The 23234-nt window shown below is 43.6% G+C and overlaps 1 protein-coding gene across 4 annotated transcripts in view; it reads right to left on the bottom strand.

Annotated features, from left to right (window-relative positions):
* The window catches only part of ANKAR (ankyrin and armadillo repeat containing), a 1199016-nt gene that overhangs the window by 736193 nt on the left and 439589 nt on the right, over window positions 1–23234 (bottom strand). For all 4 annotated transcript variants that reach the window (XM_078680368.1, XM_078680367.1, XM_078680369.1 and 1 more), the window contains 2 exons: window positions 22118–22162; window positions 9538–9582 (listed from right to left, as the gene is read on the bottom strand). In XM_078680368.1, the coding sequence (XP_078536494.1) occupies window positions 9538–9582; window positions 22118–22162 (90 nt within the window). The remainder of the gene's footprint in view (window positions 1–9537; window positions 9583–22117; window positions 22163–23234) is intronic.

The raw sequence follows: 23234 nt of genomic DNA, 5'->3' as shown, positions 1-23234 counted from the left end.
ACTCGCCTCAACCTATTGCACAAAGGCAGTATCCAGTTAAGCAAGAAGCTAAAAAACAAGTCAGGGAGATCTTAGATCAACTTGAATACCAAGTGGTGATGGAAACATGCACCTCATCTATGGACAATCCTTTGTTTCCTGCCTCCAAGCCAGTTAGTTTTGGACTACAGACACTTAAACTCTTGTTGCAAAACTTTTGCAGTACAAAATGCACACAGTGCAGCACTAATGAATAACATTGTGTGTAAAAAGTATAAAACCACATTAGATATTTCTAACGGTTTCTTCTGTCAAAATATTGCACCAGAAAGTAGGTATTTGACCCCTTTCTCCATCATGGGGACACAGCGACAATTTTGACGTCTCCCCCAGGGACTCAAAAAATAGTCCAGGTTTATTTTCAGCCAGAGTAACAGAGTTACTACAAATGTATGATGATGAGGAATTATCCTAATTCGATGGCATCTATCTTACAGACGATGATTTGGACGTGCACTTGAAAAGAGTGAACACCATAATACTTGGGTTCGCTTCTGAAGGGTACAAATTCAATTTTAAAAAATCACGAATTGTCCACCTCAACGTCCTATTCTTAGGATACGAGTTATCAAGTGAAGGCAAAAGCCTGGCAGCCAACTTTCTAGAGAAATGTGCGCTGCTTCAACCTCCAAAAACGCTGAAAAACTTACAGTCAATTCTAGGTTTCCTGAATTTTGGTAGAACTTATGTTCTAAATTACGCAGAAAGGGTTAGACCTCTCTACAAACTAATCAAACCTGATTTCAAACCAACTAATTGGACTCAAGAACACACAGAAATTGTGCGAGACATGTTAGCAAAAACACAGTTACAGACATGCGACAATGTGCGCAATCTTGTAATCCGAATCATCCCAGGGAGATGCGGATTCACATACCTGACATTTAATGAAGGTGAAAAGGTACCAATAGCGTACAAATCACATTTGTACACACAAGCTGAAATGAAATTCACTTTTACAGAAAAGATTCTGACAGCGGTTCAAACTGCAGTAGCAAAAGAGAGAGCTCTAGCGCAGGGTAAAGGCATAATGATCGTTACACCTGTACCTGCCTTAGAGGCAGTAACAAAAATGAGCATTCCAAATGCTAAGGCTTTACATCCAAGATGGATACAATGGGTTAACTCTCTTGCTGCAATAGACGTTGAATACGTTTTTGACCCATACTTGAAGACACAAGAATTTCTCCAATACGAACAAGAATGTGCTCTGCCGACCAAAATTCTGCCTCTAGAACATTACGGATGTATAATCTATACAGACGGATCAGCACAGCCCGCAATTGGGGGTAAACAAGCCTATAGTGCTGCGTGCGCGATTGTTAAAGGTCACTGGTGCAAAGGTAAATTTCGACCTATGATCACTAAAACTCAATCATTCTGAGACTGTACAGCTCAGCGAGCTGAACTACAGGCTTTCAAGATGGCGCTTGAAAATACCGATCGCGAATTCCCCACACTCATAGTGTGCGATTTGTATTACTGCGTTCAGTCTTACAATGAATATCTGCAGAACTGGGTTCAAAACGGTTTCAAAGATGCAAAAGGTGGCACAATTAAGCACAAAATGCTTTGGGAACAAGTAGTTCTATTACAAAAAGAACTACAAAAGACTCACGTGATTCATACACTGAGTCATCAGCGTGATGGCGTTCACGTTGCAAGGAATTTATTGGCTGATGAGGCCGCGAAGGCAGCTGTGCAAACGGCTTCCGTAGCTGCAATCACTCGTTCAAAAACAAAAATAGACAGTGAAACAATGCTAGCAGTGAATGCCACAATGAAAGGCAGCTATGCAGCATTACCTATAAATTATCCACTCGGATATACATACATAATTGATGCAAACTCCGTACCTTTTGCTCGAATCCCTGGAGTGGGGGATAGAGTAATTCCAAACAGGAACCAGAGAGGTGCTTTGGTTCACGAAGCACATATGGGAGAGGGTCTGACACATCAAGGGATCTTAAAATTTCTAATAGAATTAATAGATATATACTGGTGGCTGGGAATGAGCATCGAAGTTTACAAATTCGGAATTAACTGTGATACCTGTTACAGAGATCATAGCTTTGAAAGCCACCAGGTACCTGACTACAGTGTAGTCAGTCCAGTACGGACACCATTGTTGGACAGCATTAAACTTTCTACACGCAGACGTCACCATGGACGGATGCGCTCCCACAAATATTAGGACAAGATTAATTTGGATGTGGCCTCAGCGCTCGGCTGACGCCCGAACTGTTATAAAAGAATTGCGAGTCTTTATCGGCACATACGCAATCGGCACGCTACATTCTGACCAGGGTCCTGCGTTTAGCTCTCGAGCTTACATGGAGGCCAGGGCTAGCTTGGGCGTTGCATTACGGTACTCAAGTCCATTCCATCCTGAGGGAAATGTGGTAGTGGAAAGAAAAAAACATGACATAAAGCAATCTACAACAGCTAGGGTATTAGGCTCGGGTGACGGGTGGGTCAAACATCTAATAAATGTCCAACGTAGTCTTAATAATCTGCCAAGAAATTCTCTAGGGGGAATCACTCCATATGAATTACTATTTGGTACTAGAATGCTCATCCAGGATCTTGATTGTCAAACTTCAGTGGGGGAACAAACACCCTTTGATATCAAAGACCGGTTGGCTGTTTTACAGGACTTAAATGAAACAAGAAGAAGACTGAGTAACACAACACAAAAGCCAACGACCACTGAAGAAAAACCACCTGTCCCAGAAAGACCTGTCTGGATTTCAAAGAATGAGGATCTAGTCAGGGAAAAGATCGCTGTGAAGAAGGAATTTGAGCCTTCTTACAGAAAAGCAGTTCCTGTGTTAGCAATACACAGAACATGATCAGAGTTACTACTGCCTCTTGTTGGAAAAAGGGTGAACAGAATCGTGTCCATCGACCTGGTCAAACCACATCATGTGGCCGATAATAAGTAGTAGGCCCAGTGGACTCCTAAGATGAAGCAGACGACCAAATCTTGCTACAATCCAAGAGGTTCGAACTGAAAGACTTATCACCTTTGATAAACCTACAGTAAGAAAAGAAGGACTATGCAACAAAGCCATGGAACTTGTGCCTCTTGAAACCCACATAACAGTTTGTCAAGAAACACCTGTCTACAATGATATAGCCTCTGACTATACTAATATGACAAAGGAAGAAACAGCTCCAGCGATTCAGAAAAATCCAGATGCAATCCCAACAATTGACAGAACTGCCTCTGACTATTTCATCAACTTTGATACATTTTCTGTGGATCCCAGTGAACCTGAAACTACGCCAGCTAATAAAACTTTCAAAGAAAAAATAACAGAACTCTTTCATCAACTTGAAAATACATATCTGGTTTCACCATGGATTGAATTTTGGATTGTGTTAGGTGTACTTTTTCTCCTGTTCTGGCTCATTCTTGTTTTAAGTTTGGGAAAGATGATAGATGGAAAACACAGTACAATGGACACAGCAAGTAAGAACATCAACATGCTTCTAAAACGTCAGAAATCATCTAATCGTGAACGAAGAGACCTGACATCAGTGAACATCACAGCCATTCCTATACCTGATGGTATAGCATGGGACAGACTGATTATGACATGTATGGCCCGGTGGAACTGTTGAAGATTCTACACCAGTTTAAGGTTTCTTTGAGTGACTTTGTCTCACCCAGCACATTTTCTGATGATTGGGACTTTGAAACTAGTGAATTTAGCTGACATTTCTAAATCTGTCATCATATTATTAACAAACATGAATACTTAGAAGGTTCATCAGATAATGAACAAATGTATTGTCTTAATCATTATGGTCACCATTACTGGCACAAATCTGCAAACCCTAGAAATGTTTTTACTTATAATCAATGGAAACATTGTCCAACGCCGCCAAAGGACAGCTCAAAAACATTTTATGAAAAGTTTCCATACTTCTCAGGTTTTAATGTCACAAATCCAGAAACGTTTTATTTAAAAAATGTGAATAAGACAGGAATGAAAAACATGCTGACCAATACTAAACAAATGTATTCTGCAAACTTTTATGCTCAGCTGTCTACATTAGGTTTTATCTTTTGGAAAGACAACATTGAGACAAAAATTGTTTGGGGCACAAAAGACTGGCAGGTGCAAGGTTTAGAAGCCTTATTCCGAGCCTGCATTATCCCAGAACAAGTAATGCTTTTAAATGACACTGTACAACAAACATCTTGTCTTGGCTTAGCTAAGATAAAAGATTTAAACAAACCGTCCATACCTAAAGCCACACCTGACAGTAATGGCACTGCAGATGAGGAGGTAGACGTAAAACAGATTTTACAACAGAACATAACTAATCCTGAATGGAAAAAATGGTTAATCCGGCCCACAGAAATGAATAACTGTCAAGATAGATTCCTGAACAAAACACAAGAGTTCAAAATTAACAGGTCAGATCCAAGATATTCCCAGAGACAACATCCAGGGATAGTTACAACATACCGTGTAGGAAAACTATGCCTTGAGTGGCTACAGAAATCCAGACTTCCAGAAATTAAACAACACTTAACTTTACTTAAAGAAGGCGTTGACTTACGAGACTTCTTACTTGGACCTCGTAAACTACGTCAAAAACGTTTCATATACGCCAGTATATATTCTGCTTACAATGACGCATGGAAAGTCATGCAAATGGAACTGCAGAAAGAATACGAGAAATTGATCGTATTGATTTAGAGAAAGCCCTCTCTGTAGTAGACAATGGGTTAACTACTCTGTCCTCCAGAATTTATTCTCTGGACAGCATTGTATCATCTGCCATTGACATAATAGAGCAGGACTTGCTAATGTTACAAAATTGACAGTCTCAATTACGTCCTATAATGCTGCTAGGCTGGACGTTACAAAATCTGCGTTCAGGCTATGTTGCATGGCGTCTAATCAATACCACGTCATTGTTTACTGTCTTTAACCTTACAGATAAACAAATCTCTTTGGCACAAAGAGGAGCAGACTATATGGTGCTGATCATTGAAAAACTGGAAAGATTACCATTAACTGTTTCTGAGAAACAAGTTGTGGAATGGATAATACATGGCACCATCACGATAGCAGTGACGATTTTCCAATTTTGGTATTGCTTAAAACACATACCAGCGGGCCTGTATGAAAGGTTGGGTAAAGGATACATTAAGTCAACCTGGAATTTACCATACACACACAAATGTTGGAGTGGGGGAAAGGACGCGTTTCTTAGTAGAAAAAATTGTAAAACCTCACTAAGCGGTACACTTTTATGTGAAGGTATAAATTTACACGAATCCTGCAAAGGTTCTTCAAATAACCTTTCTTGCCACCTGCACGGTTCACCAGCAGCGGTGATAGAACCAATTTTCAGGCAGCTTTCCAATGGCAGCTACGTTATGCTCAATGATCACAGCTTTTGTGGCATGTTGCCAGGAAAAGCGTATCTAGTTAGTGTGTCAGCCAGGGTCACTTGTCGTATGCAAGTATTGTATCCAAAAAGTAAGACAGACAGGGAGTCGGCGTTATGGCCTTCACTGAATATCTTTTCTATACAAATTGATACTTTAAGCAGAATGAAAGCCATTCTTTTGCAAAAAACTGTGCCACTTACCTCGTCTAGAGAATGATCTGCAAGTTGCAAGGACTTCTGCAGAGATACATGCATTATTATCAACCAACTGCCCAGTACATTTCACAGAAATGTTAGGTCAAATCTTAAACATGTCTGATACCAGCGGTATTGCACATGTACTTAAGACAATTTTTTCGGGGCTGTTAGCACCATTTGAAGCAGTCCTCTGCATTTTTCCAAATTTCTTGCACTCAGTGTTTGGTGGTTTGCCTCTCATTTTGGGACTCGTATCAGGAACTCTATTTTTGTTTCTCCTGCTCCGATATGGCAAGTCCAGTCACCAACGAAACCCAGACTACCATGGATGCCCTCCTGGCTATGCGGTACCGTGACAGAATTACACAGATTCTTGGCTTGGCTCGTTTAGGAGATCTGAATACCACTTGGTTTTTTTCATTCAGACCACTCTGGCAAGATTGCATCTTACCTGTTCTACGATGCCTGCTTTGTGGAGAGGAATGCGTGTTAGATGTTTGTCTAACACTACCATCGGTTGCGCCAATGGATGCAGACGCATTACTGGGTCCGGTAACTGCTCACATGTTGTGTTGCCCCCAACAGCTACCAATCTTTATGAAGGCATTCATTGAGATCTCACCAGCGAATCCAACAGGAGGTGAGATACGCGGATCAATAGGCACTCAGGTACCATCTGATTTGAACATTGCTAACGCGGCTGATGCTGACGGCGATGATTATCATCTGTGCACAATTGATCTAATTAATGAAGTAGTTCCACTTTCACCTACTGTGGTTGACGATTTCTTTTCCAGCTTAGACGATTTGACGTTTTCTCCTGAAATCGAGAATGACTTTTAAGACCTGCACACTGGGTTCCATGAACTCTGAATTTGGCCTTCACCTTTAATAACAATCCTTCCGAAAACCTTTGGAACTCTATTTTTTCTACGGCTAATTTGGACTTTTTCCCAAAGAACTTAAAAGAAGAGTAAAAAATTGGGGGCACAAAGTAATCTGCCTAAAGTAGAACTATTCTTAAAGAACAAGAAATTCTTTAAATACTTCCTAAAGAGACGATATTGGACTAGTCCTCAAAATGAAAACAATATATTATTTCTGCCATGGAATGGTCTCGACCTTTTTATTCTGTAACTTAGAGCCATGTCATAAATGTCATTACATGATTCATTCAGTTAGGTTTGCCAACATCATAATTCATGTTTTGAATTACGCCTATTGCTTTGAAATGCGTAGTGTACAAATGCTAATTTTTCGTGTACAACCTTTTTAAATGCATTTTGTATATTTTGGGTAGGATTGTAAATACATGCTTTAGATATGTTTTAGTGCTTATAATTTAGTAATGATAAACATAATAAAGTGGACTGGGTGTTGTATATGAATTTAGGACCCTAGTGTAATTTTCCTGATTTATGCCTATATATAGGTATAAATCACCCTATCCTTATATTGGCATAGAAATCATAACCCTATTTAGACTTAGTCTATGCAGTCCAAATATGGCATGGCTACTTCCACTAGTTCCGGAAATCCAAAACGATTTCTTGGAAAAACCCGCCTTCAGCAGTCAGGGACTTCCCCTTGCTTGAATATTGATTTATCCAAAAACTCATGGAGTCTTCAAAGAACTGAGTCCTTGATGACGTTATTATGTCCAACCTTACGTCAAACTTAGCACCTTCAAGGTATAAATATACCCACACTTGCCTAGACAAACACACGGTGGTTTGGAGCAGTTCGACTATCTACTTGCCCGACGCCCTGCTACAGCAAGTGCCGACGGAAGCCGACCCTCCAGCAGACGCACTGAGAGAGACGCTGTATTTTCTCTTGCCGAGAAATCCAGCTCCAGTGTTTCCAACCTACCCTAGCGGGTTGTTGGGAAATCGAGTACTGAGAGAGAGATACCAGACCTCCTTCATTCTAAACCAAGGTACGGAGCTGATTAGACCCTTAGAGAATTCTTGGATAGATTTTTGGCAAAAGAATACTGAAACTAAGCTACACCTCACTTACTTCTTCATCTATACTAGACCTAGGTTAGGTACACCGGGGTAGGCGTATTTTAGAAGCACCAGTTGAGTACTTTTAGTCTTTATTTATTAATGTATGTATTCTATGTATTTTATGGCTTAGAAACCATATCATGCTTTTACAGTATTATTTTATAATACTCTTCGTACTGTACGCATTGTACTTTGCAACCAGTATTATGATTGTAGCAGTTCATTTCCTCTGCATGAGAAAGAAGACTGTTCAATAAATCCTTTTATTGAAAACGCCCGTCTCTCTATTTCTATTCACCTCTGGTGAAACGAAGCCTGCACGATTGACTGAGTAAAAATAACTATCTATTGTTTCCGTGACTCTAGAGATACATTTCTTATTCTTGGGAAACAAAGTTGTCATGTTTATGCGGTTGTCAGAGACTAATCCCTTCTTGTTTATTCGAGAACGTTTCTAGTGACCTCTGAGCTAGCAGGCACTCACAATTAAGTCTAGTATATTCGATAGAGACCTAGTAGAACTCAGTCCTACGTCAAATCTATAGGATATATTATTCCAATGCGCAGAGCCTATTGGGAATATAGGAACTACACTACCTGCACTGGCACTTAATCACCAACATTGGTGCTTTTCATGAGCACCAGTTAAGGACATAATAATTTACAAGGAGATTGCGTGATTTGCTCACAATCACTGGATGTTGAGCAAACGCTGAGACCCGAAACTGATTCCCCAACTCCATTGTTGGCAGCTCTGGCTATTATGCCACATCCTCTCCCCACTTTCAGGGTTAGCAGGGGATTCTCTTTATGGCAGCCCTAACAGGAGAAATGAGCTGATGCAACTGAGTCCCAGCACTTTTTTTTTAATGAATTAACCACTGGGTTAGCTTGAACATAATACCTCTGCTGGCCATTTTCATTCAATACCATTCAACCCTGAACTGGTTTGCTCAGTCCATGACCAAGTATATGACTGAGTTTGCTTACATCCCCAAGTAATTTCTGAACGAAAATCTGGGCCAATCAATGACTTTAGAACTGAGAAATTACCTGTTTGCAGCCTTTGTATTGGTTATGAGTCTCATCAAACCCCTGCGTTTATTAGCTACGTAATGTACATATAGACTATTTGTCAGTTTTCATTTCTCCTGGACTTTTCAAAACCTCAACAAATAAATTTTGTACTGGAATGCACAGATAATGTTTTTGTGCAGGAATTGACAAATTTTCGCATGAGCTGACTGATAGAGAAAAATCTTACTTAACATTAGGACAATTTCCTGCATTCTTGATTAATGTCTCCACATCTGATATATAAATATATACATATATATAATTATATAATTTACATTTAACCTGCAATGTAGCCATTGGCTCTTGCTTTCCATCTTGGGATCAAATCAAACCTTTAATCTAGCTCTACCCTAGAATGTGTTGGCTTGTCCACTTCCATTAAAAGGTGCAGAAAGTTACTTGTCTAGAAGATGAAAATCAGTTTTGTCATTTGTTCTTTGTACAAAATACTTTCTTGAGAACGGAATGCATGCTTCAAAGTTGCTAAAGTCCTGATAAAAAGTACACCAAAAACTATTAATACTTTAATTACAGTAATTGCTATTGATAGAGTAATCGACTGTGTTTTAGATAGATATTACATTTCATTAAGAAATAGAAATCCCTTCTTGTATTCACAATTGACAATTTTTTTTCAAATGTTAAAATACGAACGTGCATGGAACTGTGCAAGATGTTTGAACAATGTAACTGTTAAAGTGAAGAGCGGACATCAGTCTGTAATAATTTGCTAATCATCAAAGTATGTATTTTGGTGCTTCAAAACTGAAATTACATTATTTTAAAATCAACTCACCGAGTATTTCCTTTGAGTGTGTATTGTCCTCTGCAGAAAGATTTCCTGTAAACAAAATACACATTTTTACCCCAATTTTACCTAAACAAAACTTCCCAGTGTTATTTCTTCCCTCTGCTTTTTTAAAACTCACACCTATTTGAGTTGAGTGCAGCTTCATCACATATGATGAAAATCAGCTGTCTCAGAAACACTTCTTTGACAAATCAGAAACATGTTAGGCAATTTACAACTGGGGTAATGTAAGCTGCATGTTTCCTTATGAAAGTGGATGGATATAGGAGCTCCAGATTTAATTTTTCTTTCCACGTTTGAACGTGTTATTTTTATTTAGACACAACAAAAACATGTAAATGATGACCATATATGAATAATGTTGATGTGCTCCAACCTCCTGTATTATCATGTCCAGGTGGGCAACAAACATTGCTGTATATGGGATAAAGTACTCCCTGTCACACGGGGGGCGTGGTCAACTGCCGAAGATGGCGGACGTACTTTGGAGAGGCTCCGTACTCCGGGGGGGGCAGAATCCTGTCTACTCGCCCCAATCCACATAGTGATCACCACATGCACAACTGGGCACAGACGCTGAGCAGCAGAACAGCACGACCTTGAGTCCGGATCGGACTTGGAATGGCAGCGGCAACCTGAAGCACATTTGCAGCAGAGGACAGCGTGGCCTCCTGGTGACGCACTGCGGAGGCCAGTACAGTGGGCGTCTTGCCAGTAATCGTGACTGGAGTGTCCGGGGCCTGGAAAAGACGTGGTGGGGCCAGGATCAAGGAGGACCCTCCAGTGGTGTTGGAGGCCCTGCCGGACTTGGCATCGTAGTTTGCGGACCCCTGCTGGGAACGAGAGACGCTTGGAAGCTGATCAACCTCACGGGGCGGTAAGTACCGGGAGCCGGGCCGGGGTCTGCCTGGTTCGTGCCCCCATCGTATTAAGTCACGGAGCAGCGCCGCCGGCCTGTCACGCTGGTGGAGAGAATACGGGGGCTCACCCGGTTCATCCCAAGGCACGAGTAGGCCCTGAAAACTGGACTGGTCACCGCCGGTACCACCGGCCTGGCGGGGGAGGTTTGGCTTAGGTCCCGGTGCTGCTCCATGATTCTGCATGCTTCATGGCCCACTATCAACACTACAGACTCATTTAGTATGGCCTCCCCTGCACCGGGAGCTGTGATGCACAAAGCGCCTCACTGATACACCACTATTCCCACCACTACACTCACTGGCCCTTGGACCATAGAGATGCGCACTGGTCCTTTTGAACATAAGCAGCAGGTAGTTCTCTAAATCGCCGCATACTCCGAGCTGACTGGACTTTCCGCATAAATACTACTGGGGACCTGCGGCCTGCATGCGCGCAGCTGCTACTGAGATCAAAGTTACCCCATTCAGATTGGACCTTGGTGGATGGTACGCGTATGGGGAAATCCCCCTGGAGCTTGCCCTGACGGTTCAGGATACCCTGTGGAATACCTTGGACACCTGTAGGCGCAGAAAATGGGGAGAACCAAGGGGAAGCTTCTGGGCGGGCAGCTAGGTATGGGAGGACCCCCCCAATACCTCCGAGAAGATCAGCAGGGCCCCATCACCTGGGGCCACCGCCTCTGACACTGTGGTTAACACTCTGGATAAACTCAACTTGATTCTGAAAGAAGTCCGAGAGTCACGTCTGGCGAACGAGCAACAAAGAGGAACCTTAACAACGGGCCTTACTTTGCTCAGAGCTGACCATGGAAAGATGGATGAGTCGGTCCAGGATCATGGGAAAACTTTACTGGCCAATGAACCCCAAATTTCTGAAAATACTGCGCAGATCCAGAAACTTCAGGGTGGAAGACGCTGAAGGTAGGAATAGGCGCAACAACATACGCGTCATTGGTCTGCCGGAGCGCAGCGAAGTCACCAAGGCTGCAGATTACATGGAGGGGTGGTTTAGAGAACATGTGGCGCGGGATGGCCTATCCCCGTATTTCTGTGTTGAGAGGGCACATCGGATTCCAACCGGACCACCACGGGCAGGGGCGACCCCACGCCCCCTGATAGTTAAAATCCTGAACTATAGGTTTCGAGACGTCCTCCTGCAAAAAGCTTGGGAAAAAACACAGATACTCTTTGAAAACCACCGCATTTCGTTGTATCCGGACTATACAATTCTAGTGCAACGACAACGATCCTCTTATCAAGCCGTCAAGAAAAAGCTACAGGCAGCTCAACTAAAATACGCTCTGCTATTCCCAGCCAGGCTCAAAATTATCCATGATAGAAAGATCTATTCCTTTGACAGCCCAAACGATGCGGAGGAATGGCTGGAAATCATGAACTTGGACTCAAGTCAGAGTGGATCATCGGATGCGAATGACCGGGGCCTTTTCTCATCGCAAAGACAAGGCCGCCGCCACACCTCCAGGAATACACAGGGCAAATTAGGCACGGGCCCGACCCTAGAGCAACAAAGGGAGGACAGGACGGAGGTCCTGGTCATGGCTGACCCCTTCAGAGACAACACCATTGACCCCCTCCTGGACTCAGATGAAAGCACCATTCAATCGGACTCTGATCACAGTATCACTCTGTTCCCCTCAGTAACACCTCAGACTGTGAACGAGTTGGTGGATGAGTGACAACCCTAATAGACATCCTACCTGAATCCGAGTTGGGACTTGATGAGTAATGCAGTAGCAATCATACTCCTAATGTTATCCTTTTCCGATCCTTAGTTCGAGGGACCTGATCTCATTGTTCTTTCGCCCCCCCGGGTTCCGTAATGTTAGACGGTCTTAAAGTGTATAGCCTATGCAGTAATGCCGTGCAGAATCTTCTTGATACTGTTGTTTGTACAAACTGCCCAGGTAATGTACAGTTCTGTATGAGAGAGGCGATAGTAATGATTTGGCATTGATATGTTTACATTCCCCCCCGGGCTCTGTTGAGCTACAGAGGATCTGCGGTTGCACCACCCAAGGTATGGACGGTGGCGGCGACCCCCTGCTTAGCGAATGCACAGTAATGTGGTACCTATTTGTTGGGAAGTATTGTTGGGCCCAGCGCCGTTTGTTGGCTGAGCCAAGTATAGTCAGTTTTTTTAAGGGAAAGGGTAACTCCTGGTCTGTAACAGTTCAACGGCTCCTTATTACTGGGGGCCCTATCTACCATATTGACCTATGCCTAGAGAACACACCACTGTAGGCTTCTATAATCTACTAACTTGGAATATGCGGGGGCTGGGGGGCGTTACAAAAAAGACACAGAGTACATGCCCAATTCGTTAGGCGCAAAGCTTGTATCGTTTTTCTCCAGGAATTGCACCTCACTGATTCGGAGGCTGTGAAGACCCGCAAAAATGGCGCGGCAATATATACTCCACCAATTATTCAGCGTTTGCCAGAGGGGTGACCATCTGGATCCAACATGGGGTCCCATTCACAGAACTTGATTGTCGCATAGATGATCAGGATAGATATATCTTATTGAAGGGAACCCTTGACGGCATTACCATAGTCCTGGGGAGTATATATGCCCCTAACTTTGAACAGGACACATGTTTCCATAGGTTGGGTACAACCCTAGTTGGGTGGGATGCACTACCCTGGATCTTGGGAGGCGACTGCAACACAGTACTAGACCTTGACCTAGACAGGTCCCAACCCCCATTGCATGGTGCTGGCGCTTGCAAGCAAGCGGACCTCCTAAAACATGATTGGATGGCTGGGGCCTGTCGAACGTTTGGAGGCGGATGCACCCCTGTCACAGGGAATATTCCTTTTACTCGCCGGTACACCACCTCCACACTAGGATAGACAGATTCCTGTGCTCACGCTACACGCGTCAGTCAGTCCACCTACTTAGCCAAGACATTTTCAGACCATAATCCCCTAGAACTCACGCTTACCTGGGGACGAATACCAACCCCAGTGCCGACCTGGAAACTGTGGCCTCAATTGCTAGAGGATGGCCTGCTATCTCTACTACCATTGCAATGCCCTCTTTCTAAATGCTCAAGAAAGAATTCTAAATAAAATGCAGTCTATTCAAAATGCCGCTGCTAGGTTACTAGGAAAAATTCCCAAACACCACTCTGTGTCAGAAACCATCAGGAATCTTCACTGGCTCCCGATTAGAAATAGAGTCAAATTCAAAACGCTTTGCATCGTGTACAAGGCTCTGCGAAACATAGGTCCAGCTTTTTTCACCAGAAATCTTATTCCCTACTGTCCCCTCAGAACCCTACGCTCTTCCAGCCTACAAGAACTTGTTGTACCTCGTACGAAAACTGTCTCATGGGGTGATAGAAGATTTCTAGTCTCCGCACCTAGGCTCTGGAACACTCTGCCGCTATCGATTAGAACAAGCGATACCCTTTGGTCTTTTCGAAAACATCTTAAGACCTGGCTTTTTAATCTTTGATCTTGAAATACCCTCTCGGGTTGAAACTCTGTAGATACTTAGCGCCGAGATGCCTTCGGGCCTTTGCATGCGCTTTACAAAAGTTTTAAATAAATAAATAAGTACTCTGAAAATTGTAATACTGCCTCCTTACACCTAATAGACTGGGACGCGTTTAACCCCTCCCCTGCTGGTGACGGAACCACTCCGTCATCAGCTGCGGTCGCGCTGTGCTGATGACGGAGCGGTTCCGTCACGGCCCGCTCGGCGCGCCTGCGTGGTGCGAATTCCGCGTCTGCGCGGCGCGAATTCCGCACCTGCGCTGGACGTTCCATTGAGCGGGCGGGGCCGTGACGGAACCGCTCCGTCATGAGCACAGCTCAACCGCGGCTGGTGACGGAGCGGTTCCTTCACCAGCATGCAGCCGCCGCGCGGCCGCCCCGCCCCCTTAGCACTGCGGCGGAATAGCCGCAGCAGTGAAGGGGTTAAAGTGGTGGTGAGGGGGTCGACTATCGGACAGGTGGTAGGGGCCAGGCATGAGGTACATCAACGCCTGATTAACATAGAAAACCTAATGAATACGTTAGAAGCGGTGACAGATCCTGAAAAAGGAGAGGCCTTACAGGATGCCCGCATTGAGCATGCTGACACTCTAGAAACACTGCGGGTTATAGACCACAGGGCCTTTACACAACGGAAGCATACTGACGCAGATACGCTGGGACACTACTAGCCCGCATAGTACAAGACAGACCGGAACCACCTACCATTACACTCATTAAAACACCGGAGAAAGGTCCAGTTAATACACAAATCGAGATAAATGAAGCATTCTGTGAATATCTTAGTAACTTATATGCGGTGCCACCACACAATCATGACACGCTGATAACGGAGTTTTTACAAGGGTTACCTATCCCCTCGCTACTGGAGGGCACACAGAGGGAACTCTGAAGCCCAATAACACAACAGAAGATTAGAGCTGCGATCAAAGGCCCTAACCGTAATAAAGCGCCCGGCCTCGGTGGCCTACCTAAAGAATTTTATGCAACCTACGCGGACGTCCTGTTCCCCAAACTTGAGGAAGTTTACAGGACAGCATTGGAGACTGGCCACTTACCACAATCCACCATGCAGGCACTGGTCGTCTCACTACTGAAGCCAGGTCGCGATAGTACTGATATCTCTAATTATAGGCCTCTACCTTTATTAACAACTGAATACAAAATCCTGAGTAAAGCCCTAGCAAATCGCATACAGCCATATTTAACCACCCTCATACACAGGGATCAATGTGGATTCTTACAGAATCGCAGTACATCCCTAAATAGGAGACAATTGCATTATATTATGTCAGCCACTCTGGCGGAATATCAGGAAGCAGGTTGTCTGGCACTAGACGTATGCCAGGCCTTTAATTCTATAACATGGGAGTATATGTTTGCGGCGCTACAGCACTTTGGCCTCCCTGGCGATGATTGCAAATGGGTGCGGCTACTGTACACCTCCCCTACCGCTAGAGCACGCACTGGCCACCACATCTCCAGTGCATATACGCTACACAGGGGCACAAGGCACGGATGCCCTCTGTCCCCCCTGCTATTTGTGTTAGCACTGGAGCCCTTAGCGATAGCCCTGAGAAAAGTAAGCTGAACAGCTAGGAATACCTATTGATGGCACTATACACTTAATATCAATATATGCAGAAGATATCCTGTTCTATTTTCGGGATTTGACTGCAGATGCTGCACCCCTTCCCCCTATATTCTCCACATTTTAAGAAATGTTGGGCCTCGCTATCAATTCACAGAAATCTAATGCCTTTTATTTCCATGACGGAATTCACCCAGATATGACACATTTTGGTAGTTACTCTGTACCTGTAGCACACACTGCTTTCAGATATTTAGGGATACAGGTGTACAGAGATCAGGGGGATCAACTAGCAGGTAACCTGTTAAAGGCCATAGCCGCCCTACGTTCGAGTGTGACATTCTGGATTTTCCTACCGCTGTCAGTAATGGGACTAATTGCTATATCAAAGATGGTGATGCTTCCCCGTTTATTATACTTTTTTGTAAATTTACCACTGGTGATCCCGCACTCACTCTTTTGCACCCTGAACACTATCCTCATAGAACTTATATGGGGTAAGTGCCGCCAGAGAATAAGCCTTCGGAAACTTCAACTAGAGTCCAAGAAGGGAGGTCGGGGAGTCCCTGACTTTACGGCTTACTACTATGCCTGTCAACTTCAGTGGCTGTCCTACACCCCGGGATTTGGAACGGGGCAAACGGCATTCCTTGCTTCTACCACAAGCCGAAATTCCGACAGGGGGACCCCTATTACTTACGACTGCCTTCCAATGTTGGAAGAAGGCTATGCTTTACACCTCAGGAACAACACCATATGCAACTAACATCCCTTTATTGGTTATCCCGGTCCCTGGCGGTGTGCTAACGAAGGCCAGGCTGCAGGCCTGGACTGAGTCTGGTGTGGAGGAGGTGGGGCAGCTCTTTGGGGACAGTTACCTTCTCGATCATGACACGTTTGTCCAAATCAGTGGGGCACCAGCCTGCTTATATCGGGCGCCACAACACAGGGAACCTCCACAACATGACTCAGTACATTTACTCTACTACGTGGGAGAAGGAGGCCATCAAATCAAATGGTTATACACGGGTATTAGAGCACAAGCATCCATCGCTCTGACTAGTTTTAGAACACAATGGGAGTCAGATGCACACACTGAAATTACCGACAAAGCCTGGACGAGCGTACTAGAACACCCCAAATTTGTATCACGTAATGCTAAGCTTAAATTTATTCAAACAATGATATTACATTGATCCGATTTAACTCCACAGATAATTCACTGTATGTTCCCAGAGGCCCAATACTGCGGCCCCGATGTAAGGGTGAAGAGGCGAATTTTGTACATATGATGTGGGCGTGCCCACGTCTCTATGAATATTGGACCGGAATAAGACAGTCACTCAGTGATGTGACACATCTACCGGTCCAAGAAAATATACTAGAGTGCCTTATGGGTCTCCGTAAACGCACTACCGTACAGAAGGTACAGTTGAGGTTTCTAGACCTAGCCCTTATACTGGATGTGAGAGCAATTACCATGAGGTGGAAATCCCCTAGAAGTCCATCACTGACTATATGGCAGGATGATATGGTACAATGGGGTAGTGCCGAAAGTGCGGCAATTAGATAGGAAGAGGAAAGGGGTCTGAGGAAACACCCTATCCCTATGGACTGGGACACCATGACGGATAGCTTTAAACAGCTAGACTTCATGCCTGCACTTAACAGTCCCCCACAATAGTCAGGACTTCATTATACAGACGCAGTAAGGAGCAACTATTGATATATAGATAATTCTAATAGGCCTAAATGCGTAATAGAAATAACAGACCAGGAGGGTGGGTGGAGGGTGGGGGGTTGTTTACAAGTTGAAATGTTAAGGTATCTAATTGAAACATACTACCAGTAGCTACTCTGGATGTACAAATGCAATTCTAGATTAAGAATACGCTGGTTATGGGCACGGGGCAGATGTATGTCAACCGATTAACTACAAATGAACTGTTTGAGCAAATTGCAGATATGTCATGTGTATAATGAGAAGGCCAGCAAAATGAAGGAAAAACAAAAAGCAGTGTATATTAGAGTCATTACAGTGCTCAGTCATTCCAGCTACCAATAAAGTGGTTTTTTTTTTAAAAGTACTCTCTGTCACACATTATAAGGATACTGCTAATCATTTTTTTTTTTGTATTCCACAGTATCAAAATAAGGAGAAAAAGCAAAACAACGATTATAAGACATTAAGGCATTAAAACAATGAATCATACATTCATGTGATCAAAGAAAGCCCCTATATATACATGGCAAGTTTACCTTTTCTTGCCCCCTTTACAGAATACAAACTCAGTTCTAGGTTAAATAAATTATACATTTTGGCCCGCCAGGATTCAAACCCAGGGGGTTCAGGTTGAAGCCAATCATGAGCCATACACAGTCGTGCAGCTGTCATAGCAATGAACAAAAAAACTGATATTTATACAAAGGGTTCCCTTTTTTAACAGCTTGGCCAATCCCTAATAGCATTAAGGCCGAAGTAATATTAAGCGGGGTGCCAAGAACTTTAGACAAAAATGTTTCAATATCTTTCAAATAGGTGGTCAATTTAGCACAACTAAAAAATATAAGGAGACTATCCGGATTGTCTCCCACACATCGAAAACATTTACCGTCTTAATGACCACCCCATTTGAGCATACGAGCGGGGGTATAATACAAATTAAATGCTGTTTTATAAAATTGTGCATTCAAATTAGCAGATAGGAGAATTTCCGTGGATCTAACAATGGCGTCTGCTATAGATATGTCATGTGCCCCCAAAATTGTAGACCGTTGTGCATTTTGTTTCTCCAAATCATCCAATCTGGACGAAAGTAATATTTTATATAACACACCTATTTTTTTTGGGCGCCTTACAGCCTCAACTAGTAAATTTGGTGTCAATACCATATTCTTCCAGCTGAGAAAGTTGAACATTTAGAGATATTAAAAAAATTGAGAGTTAGGCAAATTGTATTGCCTTGCGAGATCTTCATACAGGGGGATCAGCCCCCCAGCCTCGTGACCCCAATAAATTAGGGCTAACACAACAGCCTTGTCAGAGTATTTTGACCTTCTTCAAAGCTCTATCAAGAGCTCAAACTTGCAGGTTTGTTGGCCTGTATGCACTGATTTAAGACTGCTTCCCAGATATCATTTCTCCCTTGTGGTGAAATCCTTTGCCAGGATCTGCCATTAATGGTCTGATGCAAGCTTGCACTTGATATTTCCCAGAGTCTTACTCAGTGCTTAATTTGAGCCGCCGGTTTCAGATGCAGACAACCGGCACTGCACTTTTCAGAAGCACCTGTTACGGACATATTCATTTACAGGGAGATTAAGAGTTTTTCCCAGAATCACAGGATGTGGAGCCAATGCCGAGACTTGAACCTGGTTCCCCAGCTCTGAAGTCGACAGCTCTGGCCATTACACCACATCATCTCCCCACTTTCAGGGTTAGCAGGTGATTCTCTTTTAGGCACCAATAACAAGAGAAATGGGAGGGTGCAAGCTACCTCCTGATGAGAGCCCTAGCACTTATTCTTTTACAAAATAACCACTGGTCTTACTTTGAACACAATTCCTCTTTTGGCCATTTTCATTCAATGCCATTCAATCCTTAGCTGGCTTTCCCAGTCTATGAGCAATTATATGATGGAGTTTGCTTATATCCCCAAGTAATTTCTGAACGAAAAGCTGGGGCAACCTATGACTTTAGAACTGAGCAAATACCAGTATGCAGTCTTTATATTGGTTATGAGCCTTAACAAAGCCCTGCGTTTATTAGATACTAGCAGCCCGTCCCGACGTTGTCCGGGTATGAAATAGAATGTGTGTAATGTGTGTATTTGTCAAGGGCAATTGATTTTAAAATCTCGCGGTACACAACATTTGTTGTTTCATTAGAATAGGGACGGAGAAGGCCCAGCTGCAGCCCTGGTTGGTGTTACCAGGCGCGTGTAATTGGTGTAGTGATCCGCCGCCTGAGCCCGGCTACAGCCCTGGTTGATGTTCGCAAGCACTTGTAATGTCGTTGAATGAGAGAGTTATCAGCCGCGGGTAAATCCGTTTAATGAGAGAGTTGAGTGACAGCGAGTAGGAGAGGCTGCAGTAATTGTCCTCGCAGACACGCTCATTTGCCTGTTCCCCCGCTTGAGGCGCAGATGCAGGCTTGTTTGATGTTAGCAGGCGCATGTTCCCCCGCTTGAGGCCCAGCTGCAGCCCTGGTTGATGTTATCAGGCGCGTGTAATTAGTGTACTGATCCGCCGCCTGAGCCCGGCTAGAGCCCTGGTTGATGGTAGCAGGCGCGTGCAATTTCGTTGAATGAGAGAGTTCAGTAACAGTGCGCAGGAGAGGCTGCAGTAATGTTACTTACAAGGCCTCCAGGTGAACGCGTTTGTCACACCCCCAGCACACAGCCACAGCAGACGATCTTCTGATTAATGTACGACCCACATGGCATGAAGGGCGGAACGTTGCACACGCCCCCAGCGTTTCTCACGCCCCCAGCGTGCCCCTTGATGCGGCACAATTGCGTTCACATGGCATGAAGGCCGGACACACACCCCCAGCGTTTGACACACCCCCAGCGTTTTTCACGCCCCCAGCATTTGCCATGCCCCCAGCACACGACCACAGCCCACGATGTGATTGCCGTACCACACCCCCCCAGCGTTAGTCACACCCCCAGCCCACGCCCACAGCACAACGCAGACACGCCCACAAGGGACTACTTTGCAGGCACGGTTCTTGTACCTTTTAAATGTATAGAGGAGTTGGCCTAACGGCTAAGGCGCTCGACCTCGGACCTGGGGATCTGGTTCGAGTCTTGGTAATGACGCTAAACATCCTGTGATTCTGGGCAAATCACTTAATCTCCCCGTGCCTAACAAAAATGAATGTGTGTTCTCATGTAACGTAACTGGTGCTATGTAAAGCGCTCTGATACCTGATTCAGTTCGGGTCAAGTTCGCGTTATATACAACTCTGCAAAAAAAAAATATATTTGGTGGCCATCTGCATAGCCTATGTCCTTCTGCTGCAACTGCCCTTTCCAAGGCTGTATTGGGTGTTGTGATTGGTGCTGTGGTTACTGAGATTACCCGCCTCAAAGGTTTGGGCTCTCTCTTGATAATATTAGTATGGATGTAATGTTCATATAGACTATTTGTCAGTTTTCATTTCTCCTGGACATCTTAAATCCTCAAAAATTACTGTTAAAAGAACATACAGAAAATATTACATTTAGTACTGGAATGCACAGATTTTTGTTTAAATTTGTTTATTGAGTTTTGACATGTTAGGTGCATTAAATCTGTATTTCTTGTTTCAAATTACTTGCATTATTTCAATTAACAGTTTTGCGTTGGCATTGTACTTTATACATCGCTGTTACATATCCATATTACTATATATTGATCGTATGATTTTCGTGGTACACCTGTGTGCGTGTGCCCCTGCTTTGGGAGCTATGTCTGCCCTCGCTATTGTTGAGGGTCGTAGTGTAATGTCCCGGCGATGAGGTTACACTTCCAACCCACTAGTACCGCTGTGAAAGCTGTTGGGTTACATCCCTAACTCGTAACTTGGCATTTAACTGGGGTGAGAATTAGGGGTCAATGGGGGTATGTGCAGGCAGGAGGGGATTCCTTGTGTGATGGCTGGTGGCCATTCGGCAGTTACTGGTCGTGTGTGTAGGGGGACATGACAGTTGTACCCGAGTCATCGTGGAGTGGGGACAAGTGCGCTGAATATGTGATGTTCTTTCTCTCCGAGATGTGTTCGGCCCAACCCGTTGTGCTGACTGTAGTTGGATAGTATGCGCCGTTTGGGGTGGAGGGCTCACTGGAGGTTCCACTCGTGTGGTTTGGTGTTTGAATTGATGTGCCCATTCCATGTACTGGAATGCTCAGATAATGTTTTTGTGTAGGAAGGGAAAAGTTTTCGAATGCGCTGAATGGTAGAGAAAAGATACCTATATATGTTGCACAACGTTTTAAGTCAGTTTAGAAGACACATCTTCTTTCTTAACATAAGGATAATTTCCTGCATTCTTGATTAATGTCTCCACAGCTGATATATTTTGTATTTTTTAATTTATATTTAACCTACAAAGTAGCCATTGGCTCGTGCTTTCCATCTTGGGATCAAGTGAAACCTTTAATCCAGCTCTACTTCAGAATTTGTAGGCTTGTCCACTTCCATTAGTAGGTGCAGAAAGTTACTTGCCTAGAAGGTGAAAATCAGTTTTCTGTTTTCTGTTCTTTGCACAAGATACTTTTCTGAGCACTGAATGCATGCTGCAAAGTAGCTAAAGCCCTGATAAAAAAATACACCAAAACTATTAATACTTTAATGACAGAGTTATTGACTGTTTTTTATGTGACCATTTTTTCAAATGATATAATTCGAAAGTGAATGGAACTGTGCAAGATGTTTGAACAATGTAATTAAGTGAAGAGCGGCAATCAATCTGTAATAATCTGCTAATCATCACAGTATGTTTTTTGGGATTCAAAGCTGAAAGTAAATTATTTTGAAATCAACTCACCGAGTATTTCCTTTGAGTTTGCGTTGTCTTCTGCAGAACGTTTTCCTGGAAGAAAATACAATTTTTTTACCCAAATTTTACCTAAACAAAATATCCCAGTATTATTCCTTCCCTCTGCTTTTTTAAATCTCTCTCCTATTTGAGTTGAATGCAGCTTCATCACATGTGACTAAAATCAGCTGTCTCAGAGACACTTCTTTGGCAAATCAGAAACATGTTTGGCAATTTACAACTGGGGTAATGCAAGCTACATGTTTTCTTATGAAAGTGGTTGTATATAGGAGCACCAGATGTCAAATGATATTATTTTGCATTACAGTTGTACCACATGGACTTATAGTTCCCAGAAAGTATGTAAGATAAAGTTATTGACATTTTGGTCAAGGCAGTACGCCCTATGTATTTATTACGCAGATGACCACAACTTAGTGCAAAAGGTTCCCACAAGCTGTGCAGACCATCAGAGTTGTCTGGATTATAGCTACTGGAAGTCATGTAGTCATGTTTTCTCCAAGAGTTGCCATTTGGTGGAAATGGTATTTTCACAGGGAAGATTCAGACTCAGTAAAGGTCACGGAACAGGCAAAGATGGGTAAACAACTTTGGGGAGCTCTATGGCGCAAGAGGTTTTCTTTGATTTGAGTTAGGTGATCATACATGCAAATATCTGTGTTACACTGTCTTTCAGCAGTAGCTTGCAGCATATGCATGGCGCTGCCAAGCTTACTGGATGAGCATGCCTTCAACAAGTTTGTGGCAACTGTAATTACACATGATAGCAGATTTTAATTTTAACCCCATCAACCGCCCATCCCCGTGGTTTAGGTAAAAAATAATATGCTTCTTATTGCACTATGTGTAGATTCTATGGGGGTGATGTCCCTGCTCGGACACTTCCCTCTATGTGTGGCTTGCATCATCCTCTGGATATTCATATGCACACTGCAGACCCATCTTCTTGCATTCTTGGCCTGCCACCTATCCTGGGATTACAGCCAGCCCAGGCCCTGATTGCTGGCTCCTCAGGCTCCATGTTGATCTCGGTGTTGATCCATGGACCATGACTCCATTCAGGTTTCTATATAGGTTTTCCAGCCAACAAAGGAAGCTCATTTCT

The sequence above is a fragment of the Lissotriton helveticus genome, chromosome 3_1 (genome assembly GCF_964261635.1).
Source record: "Lissotriton helveticus chromosome 3_1, aLisHel1.1, whole genome shotgun sequence".
In the NCBI taxonomy this organism is placed as follows: Eukaryota; Metazoa; Chordata; class Amphibia; order Caudata; family Salamandridae; genus Lissotriton; species Lissotriton helveticus.
This window is presented reverse-complemented; position numbering and strand designations above follow the sequence as displayed.